The 8,813-nt window shown below is 45.4% G+C and overlaps 1 protein-coding gene across 3 annotated transcripts in view; it reads right to left on the bottom strand.

Annotated features, from left to right (window-relative positions):
• Positions 1 to 4,744: 4,744 nt before the first annotated feature.
• The window catches only part of IL1RAP (interleukin 1 receptor accessory protein), a 136,116-nt gene continuing 132,047 nt past the window's right edge, over positions 4,745 to 8,813 (bottom strand). For all 3 annotated transcript variants that reach the window (XM_029615978.1, XM_029615979.1, XM_029615980.1), the window contains one exon: positions 4,745 to 5,855. In XM_029615978.1, the coding sequence (XP_029471838.1) occupies positions 5,128 to 5,855 (728 nt within the window). In that variant the 3' untranslated portion in view covers positions 4,745 to 5,127. The remainder of the gene's footprint in view (positions 5,856 to 8,813) is intronic.

Genomic DNA, 8,813 nt, shown 5'->3' with positions numbered 1-8,813 from the left:
CGGCCAATGGGATTCTTCCTTCTTGGCCTGTGGGGGCTGGAGGAGGCTGCGGCAGCTACCATTTGTTCTCGGGGGGGGGGGGGGGGAAGTGAGTGAGAGAAAGAGAGAGAAGCAGCCAGCTAGCCTGTGTGTGATTGAGAGCCTGTGTGTGAGAGAATGTATTTGATCGAGAGCATGTGTGTGTGATTGAGAGAAACTGGTCAGAGAGCTGATGTATGTGTATATGTGAGAGACAATGAAAGTGACTGCTCAGAGAGATGACTGATGTGTGAGAGTGAGACAGTCAGGGATGTGACTGATGTGTGTGCGTGTGTGTGTAAAAGAGAGAAAAAGCATGGAAGTGAGAACTCTGGGTATGTGTGTGAGAGAGAGAAAGTGATTATGGGAATGAGAAGCCTGTGCATGTGGAGAGGACAAGCATGGGAGTGAGAGACTGGTGAGTGTGTGTGAGAAAGAGAAAGTGATTATGAGAGTGAGAAGCCCATATATGTAAGTGGAACACGGGCGTGGGAAGCCTGTGTGTGTATGGCATGAGAGAAACTGTTCAGGAAGGTGACTGGTGTGTTTGTCAAAGACTGTTTGGGAGGTGATTGGTGTGTGAGAGACAGAAACTGGTCATGAGGGCATGACTGGTATGGTGTGTGTGTGTGTGAGAGACATGGGCCTTAAGGAAGAGGTCCATGAGTATAGAGCTTAGCCACTACTGCTGCTTCTGGTGTGTACTACAGCCTGCATGGAAGAGGAGTAAGAGAGCTGCTGGAGTGGGTAAGTAAAGATGGCTTTTTAAGTTTATTTTTCTTGATTGACTGCCATTTTAATTATTTAATATTATGTGATGTGTCTGCTTTTTTTGTTTGAGCAACAAGTATAGCTTTGGTTTATGTTTATTTAATTTATTTTTATTTATTTATTTATAAAAGTTTCTATACCGTCGATAAGACAAATCATCTCAATGGTTTACATGGCATAAAAATGTCAAATAAGTGTTCTGTTATAAATACAGACTTCGTTATTTTCATTAATGCACAATGTAAGTTAATTGTGTGTGGAGGCGGGGGGGCGGCATAGCTGACGTTTCGCCTAGGGCACCTAATACCCTTGAACCGGCCCTGCCAACATGGTGGCATCACTCCGGTCACCCTGGCTCTTCGTTCCAGCCGGGTGACAGGTAATGCAGGTCCATGCCTTTCACCTAACTCGATCACCTCAAAGAAGTGCTAGTTTGCTGAAGGCCTAAAATGCATTCGTTAATTTAAAAGATTTAAGAAGCTTCAACTGCTTTGTAAAAATGCAACGTAAATCAAAAGACCGAAAGGGAAGTTGCATGCGTGTGGAAAACCTGGTAATATTCTAACAGAATTTTGCACATTTCAGGTTCAGTAATCTTTCCTGCGCTGGAGTCTTATGAACCCCTCCCCCTCTCCCCCACAATTCTCCTGCAGTGTGTGTGCAATGCAAATGATCCTATCCCCCCCCCCCGGGGAAAATCAGAGAATTTGAAATAATGCAGGAATCTCCTCCCCCACCAGAATCAAGCAGAGAATGTTTCTTGCGTTTGGTTGTATTTTCCGAGGTATTTGCAAAATGATTTAATTCAGAATTGTAGCCCTGCGCTGCTTTAGAAATTCCCCCATCTAAAGGTATTGGGGGGGGGGGGGGTCCGCGATGGCTGAACATTTCACATCATCATGAACTTACTCGTCCAGCTTCTCCTGCAGACGGGGTGGGCCTGGTGGTCCTCACTTGCAAAGAGCTGCGACGTCATCACCTTATTATGGATCCACAAAGAGTTTAATCAGCCCAAGTTTGAATCTTGTGAGCAGAAGCACCTAATTGTCGGCCCTTCAATCAATCTTCCATAAACATGGGCCGGGTAATTTGCAAAGCCATTGCCGAGCAGAAAATAGTGTTGACCTAGCCTATCTACTTGTCAGGCCAATACAGTACAGTGCGGTCCAGAGGAGCGCACTGTTAACCCGCGATTGGACACGCGTTTTGGACGTGCTAGCTTTACCCCCTATTCAGTAGGGGGTAATAGCGCGTCCAAAATGCGCGTCCAACCCCCCCGAACCTAATAGCACCCGCAACATGCAAATGCATGTTGATGGCCCTATTAGGTATTCCCGCGCGATACAGAAAGTAAAATGTGCAGCCAAGCCGCACATTTTGCTTTCAGAAATTAGCGCCTGCCCAAAGGTAGGCGCTAATTTCTCTGGGCACCGGGGAAGTGCACAGAAAAGCAGTAAAAACTGCTTTTCTGTGCACCCTCCGACTTAATATCATGGAGGTCAGAGGTCCCGAAAGTTTAAAAAAAAAATAGAAAAAAAAATTTTGAAATAGGCCCGCGGCTAGAAAACTGGACGCTCAATTTTGCCGGCGTCCAGTTTCCGAACCCGTGGCTGTCAGCAGGCTCGAGAACCGACGCCGGCAAAATTGAGCGTCGGCTGTCAAACTTGCTGACAGCCGCCGCTCCTGTCAAAAAAAGAGGCGCTAGGGACGTGCTAGTGTCCCTGGCACCTCTTTTTACCGCCGGCCCTAATTTAAATAAATTAAAATATTGTATCACACGCACGGGACAGTGGCCTGTGCGCGCGCTGGGAGAGTGGGCGCTTGCCCGCTCTCCTGCGATTTTACTGTATCGGCCCGTGTGAAAGTAAGCCCTTAGTGCCAGCACACGTGTACTTTTACACGCAGGGAGGTGGTCCCAGTGCTGGAGGCTGGGCGGGGTTAGCACTTCAGCACGGATGCGTTCGCACATGCACGTAATTTCGTTTATAAAAAAAAAAAAAGCCTCCCTCCCCGCACAAATAGCAGGTGGACATCTGTGAGCAGACTTTTTCCAACTTGATATTCAGCGGGAACGCTTTCCCTTTGACATCGAGTTTGCGGGTAAAAGGTACCCGCCGGGTACGCTTCTGTGCACAGCCTGCCAGCTACCCTCTCAGAGTTCAGTTACCCTGAATACAAATTACAAAAAAAAAAAAAAAAAAAAAAAGGTCATAGGTCAATTTATCATTCAGTCACCGCTTGCCTGTTTGCAAAAGAAAGCCTGGACAGGCTGCTCTGAACCTGTTTTTGAGGGTTCATATTTGGAAATGAAAATATTGCTAGGGAAGAGAATTGCAGGTTAAAGATCGGGAGGGGGAGAATAGGGACCAGGGGAAAAGCTTCTGAATGCTTATGAAAGATGCGCAAACGGTCAGTGGTTAAAGCTGTCACTACCACTACCCCTGCTTATTTCTGCACTGCCCCCCCCCCCCCCCCCAGACATACAGGCGTTCGAGGGGTTGATGCCTGGGGCTGCCGTTCCTAAATTTCACATTTTTTTTTTAAGCCATCAGCCTCTTTGTGTGGTTGAGACCATGTGTCCAATAAATGCATGTGCATGTTTTCCCTCCAGCTGATGAAAGCACTTATCAATATAGAAAGTAAGATAATAATACTGCATTATCTTCTCGATAGAGGATGCGGTAGTGTCATTCTTTGTCTTATCACTGTAATTAAATATTGCTCTAAAGGGATTTTACCAGTGGAAGGGAATTACATCGCTGGAAGAAAGGCCAGGCTGGAGGCAGGACTGCGGCTTCCGTACTCCGTTCCCGAGAGTACAGTCCACAATGTCCTGGACTGTGTTTTTTTTTTAACAGCTTGAAACCCCCCCCGGTGATGCTTACAATTGCTTTTAACTGTATCGACTCAGCACTGCATTAATGGCCCAAATGCAAAGATTACAAGTCATATCACAACGTAGAAGGGGCAGGTGACGCTCTCGGGCAAAAAAAAAAAGTGAGGTAACGTTCATCATTGCAATCACGTCTTCCAACTTCCCGATATGGGAGAGCTTATTGTTTTTGTAAAGCTCATATTCTTTTAAATTAAAATAAGTGCTAAAAAAAAAAAAAAGGCATTTATAAAGCAGCTGTTCATTAAGACAATAAAAAAAAAATCTGTGTTCTCCAAAGCCAAGAGCACTGCTGGTTCTTATTGGTAAAATCATTGAAAAGGCACAAAGCCCTTAACCCTTACAATCCCCCTACTGGAGGGTTTTGAATCATATTAATACAGCATATTATTCCATTACCTCACATCCGTGTCGATTTGCATGTTCTGATTAGCATGTTAGGGAAAAGCTGCCACATTTTTCTCAGAGCCAATTCAGGAATCTTCCTAGAGCACGCTTACTAGATTTGAGTCTCTTACACGAGGAGATGACAGTAGGGTAGAGACGTGTGCTACGTACGCCCAGTCAATATCATTCCAACATGCCCTTCACACTGAAGTAAGGCTATTCCTAATTTTTTTTTTGTATACACCGAATTGCCAAAATCAGTAGCATTCAATCTTCAGGGTCAATTTCTCTGAATCTTCTTTAAACATTTTCTTATTATACACCAGTGTCAATCAGCCTTAAAGGATGAAAACATTTCAAACCAGAGAATCAATGACTGCAAATATATATGTGTGTGTGTGTGTATATACACACACACACACACACACACATATATATATATATATATATATATATATATAGAAACATAGAAATGACGGCAGAAGAAGACCAAACGGCCCATCCAGTCTGCCCAGCAAGCTTCACATTTTTTTCTCATACTTATCTGTTTCTCTTAGCTCTTTGGTTCTATTTCCCTTCCACCCCCACCATTAATGTATATATATATATAAATAAAAGTAAACAATATATTTAATTTAGGAAACCTATACAATGATATGCTAGGCCGAAGTGTTGTAAGGTTGCTACAATTATGCCAAATGGACTTTTAATTCATTCTTAAAAATAGAAAATGATAGGACATGTCCCCCACTCTCCCCTCCCAGCACATGGCACCAGCATTTACGAATTAGTCACAGCTTCCAGTGGAGAAAGAGCGGCCTCATCTAACATGAATCTTCAGTAGATCGGCAAAGGCCAAGCTTAATGCTCCAAGAAATTCCTTGCCAGTTATCAACTTGGCCCTTAGATTGCATTCCCCCAAGACAGAAGAAACCATTGAGAAGAAAGTGATATATTTTGTCATCGGATTATTGGCTTATCATATCGGTTCACACTGCTTCGTATCTCACACACACACACACACATCACTGCTGCTCCATGTATGTCCCGAGGATTTACTAAAGTACGTAGAGGTCGTTATTATTGTTTGATACATCTGAGTAGTGTCGAAGAGTGAGGGCTGAAATCTGGGAAGCTGGAGGTGCTGAGGTGTTTCTGTTTGGAGTCCAGTGTTTTTTCTTCCCGTGTGTGACTGGCTTGCACAGATGGGTCTCCCATTTGGGTTTTGCTGCTGGTTGGCTTTTACCCTTGCGTCTGTTCCCCTCATCACAATAAGTCACACAGCACTGGCAAGCTTGAGAGGCCCTAGGGCCATTTTTCGACCTTGATAGAGGGGCCAGAGCTGTGCCACTTTTAGCTCCGGCGCTGGCCTTAGCAGGAGGAGGATTTGGTGCTCTTTTCAATCTTTTTCTCCTCTTCTGGATGCGATCGAGGCTGACGTCAGACTGGGAGGAGCAGCTCTCGTTCCAACTTGAGCCAGCAGTCAGGCTCCTCAAGGGAAGTGCCAAACGTAAGGCTTTCCAAAACTTAGAGTTGGAGCGTTTGGATCTGTCTCCATCCCATCTCACAAAGGAGACAGAGTCCCTCAGCTGGGTGATACTCGCATGGGTGCACTGGAGCGGTTTGTATTCAACGATGACCAGCTTGGTGCAGATGGCATTTTGGCACACGATGCCCAGTTTCAACTCCAACAGGCTGATGCTTTTCTCAGTCAAGTAATCGGGACTCAGGACAACAATCATTCTACGACTTCTCTGAATAAATTCAAAGACTGCTTCAAGTGTATCTACAGATATAAAGAAAGGAAAGAAATAGGAAGAGAGAAAAACAGTAAGTTAAGAAGCCTATAGAAGTGTCTCTTCCACCCAAAGGATTGGAAGGACTCTAGGAAACAGAATTTGTATTTCTCTATTAACTGACCAGCACAGAGGTCTTGGCCAGTTATTCAAAAATAGTAGAAAGACACTACTTTTCTTGACGAGACTAAACTTTAGTGCACATTTTAATGAAAGTCACCATTGTATAGTTAAGATCAGAGGAACAGAGGAAAACAGAGTAAGGAAAATAAAGCCCATATAGAAAGGAGATAGTGAGCTCTTCAGCCACATGGGCATCAGTTCTGCAAAATTCAAAAAGTAGGTAAAATATTATGCCTGGAAGAGTTGAACATCCCCCAGCCTGAGGGGATGTTTTATAGCCTGAGGAAAAAAAAAATACCAGGAAACAAATATCTCCAGCTACTTGACCATGGATACGGCTCAGGAATTTTGCAGAGCTGGGGCCATGGCGAGCAAGCTGGAGTGATGTGATCACGAGTTTGAAGGTTACCCTTCTTGGCGCTCTTCATCACTCTCTGCTCAGCAGCAGGCTCTCTGCTGAAGAAAACAAATTCATTATCAGAATAAAAGGGATCGGGGGATGCCATCTGGCCTTCAGCATTATAGACACTGAAGGTTAACAGGCGCACGCCAGCGAATTGGAGGTTATAAATATGCAGCGTGGCTCATGGTTAACATTATCCCAGGGGAATTCATGATATACTGTACTACTTAAGTTAGCTTATCACAACTAATGCCATTCTACTGAAAAGCCAATGAGCTTAAACTGCCCCTCTGGCCTAGTGGTTAAATTAACTTTGGAGAACAGACCTTTGGTTGAACACTCCATTCCGGCTCTGTATTAGCTTCATTCAAATATTACCTTTTAAAGTACACAAGGTCGCCCATTAGCCAACATCTGATTTAACTTATTTCCTCTCCGCCTCATCCCCACTCTTTTTCCATGAGCGCCAGGGGTAATTGGCTTTGCCCCATCTTTGATCTTCTCTGATAGTCAGTACAGGACAAGCCCCCATCCTCAGGTAATATTTCCTAATTACAATCGGTATTGCTTTTGGCAATCCCTATCACCCTATCCATAAACATCCGAGGTGCATCTGATGATGTCATCGTGACCAAAAATGAAATGTGAAGTCCTCTCTCCTCGTGAGCTCTTAATATTCACACAGTCGTGTTTCAATGCTGCTTTGTGTCCTGTTCCCAACCCTCATTTATCATCGCGCAAACAGCAACAGCAAGAATCACACTCCAAAAATACGTAACAGAGGAAAAATACTAAGTTACTCCTGATGCCATGATTTGGTGTGGGGGAAGGAATGAAAAAATTAACACAATGGTAATAAAGGGGGACAAATAAAACAAAAATAAACAAAAATTTTAATACGTGTGCCGCTTACCAGCAATCGATTCCAAGGCAAAACCTCATGAAGGTTTTGTCTTGAAACTGACAAATTGACCAGTGGCATATCTATAAAACATAATTTGTTGCTTTATTGCCTGGTTATTTTGAGCATTCTTCTTCTGACCCGACCCCGACCAGAAAAATGTACACAGTTGCCTTTGGCAAGCCAGGCACGTAGCACGCTTTGGGGCAGATTTTATAACGTTGCGCACATGCGTACTTTTGTTCACGCACTAGGCGTGAACAAGAGTACGCGGGATTTCAATAGATACGCGCGTAGCCGCGCGTATCCATTAAAATCCGGGGTCGGCGTGCGCAAGGCTGCCCAAAATCGGCAGCCTGCGCACGCCGAGCCGCGCAGCCTGCCTCCGTTCCCTCCGAGGCCACTCTGAAATTGGAGCGGCCTCGGAGGGAACTTTCCTTCACCCACCCCCCCCCCCCCGGCCCTATCTAAACCTCCCGGCTGCCGCACTCCATGTTCCAGTCCGGGGGCTGGTCCAGGGGCCGCTGTCACGCCCCCGGACATGCCCCCGAAACGCCCCTCCATGCAAGCCCCGGGACTTACGCACGCCACCGAGCCTATGCAAAATAGCCTATGCAAAATAGGCTCGGCGCGTGCAGGGGGGGTATGCGCGTATCCCTTTGAAAATCTACCCCTAAGCTTTTTTCCTCCCCATAGTCAGAATGAGAGATAAGCCTTAGTAAATTAAACCCTAAATTTTAGTCTCATTTCTTTATGAGTTTACACTGTCAAGTAGTCCTTACCACAGTCTCTTAGAAGCAGAGGACCATCAATGCACACCAAGATTATTCATGCGGTTACCAGGACTCTGCTACAGAGTGCTTACATGACCAACAGATGACAGAGCGAGTGATAGATACGCATGCCTCCTGCTGTCACAGAGCTCTGTGCTCTAAACCCTGTGCTACATTATCAATCCCAACATATTCTATAGCACCTTTGCATAATGAAGGGACTACATTTTTATTTATTTTTTTAAATAAAAATAAACAAATACATTATGGGGCAGATTTTAAAAAGCCTGTGCGTTTACGCGCACAGGGGGGTTACGCGCGCCGAGCCTATTCAACATAGGCTCAGCGACGCACGTGTGTCCCAGGGCTTTGAAAAAGGGGCGGGTTAGATAGGGGAAGGGAGGGGAAGGGGGGGGGGGAGCGGCGGGAACGGGGAAAGCCATCGGGGCTCCCCTAGGGCTCGGCACATGCAAGGTGCACTAGTGTGCAGCCCTTGCGTGCGCCGACCCCGGATTTTATAACATGCGCACGGCTGCGCGCGCATGTTATACAATCGGGCATAGATTTGTGTGCGCCAGGTTGTGTGCACGAATCTACGCCCACGCGTAGATACTAAAATCTGGCCCTATAATGTTCCATTAACCCATTTCATGTATTTCACACCTGGCATGATTTCACCATCTCCACTGTAAAGAGTGGAGCTTCTGATGTCAGGCCACTTCTCTTCTGAGAAACAGTGGCTGTTTCA

This window comes from Rhinatrema bivittatum, chromosome 9 (genome assembly GCF_901001135.1).
Source record: "Rhinatrema bivittatum chromosome 9, aRhiBiv1.1, whole genome shotgun sequence".
In the NCBI taxonomy this organism is placed as follows: Eukaryota; Metazoa; Chordata; class Amphibia; order Gymnophiona; family Rhinatrematidae; genus Rhinatrema; species Rhinatrema bivittatum.
Note: the sequence above shows the minus strand (reverse complement) of the source record. Positions and strands in the feature narration are given on the sequence as shown.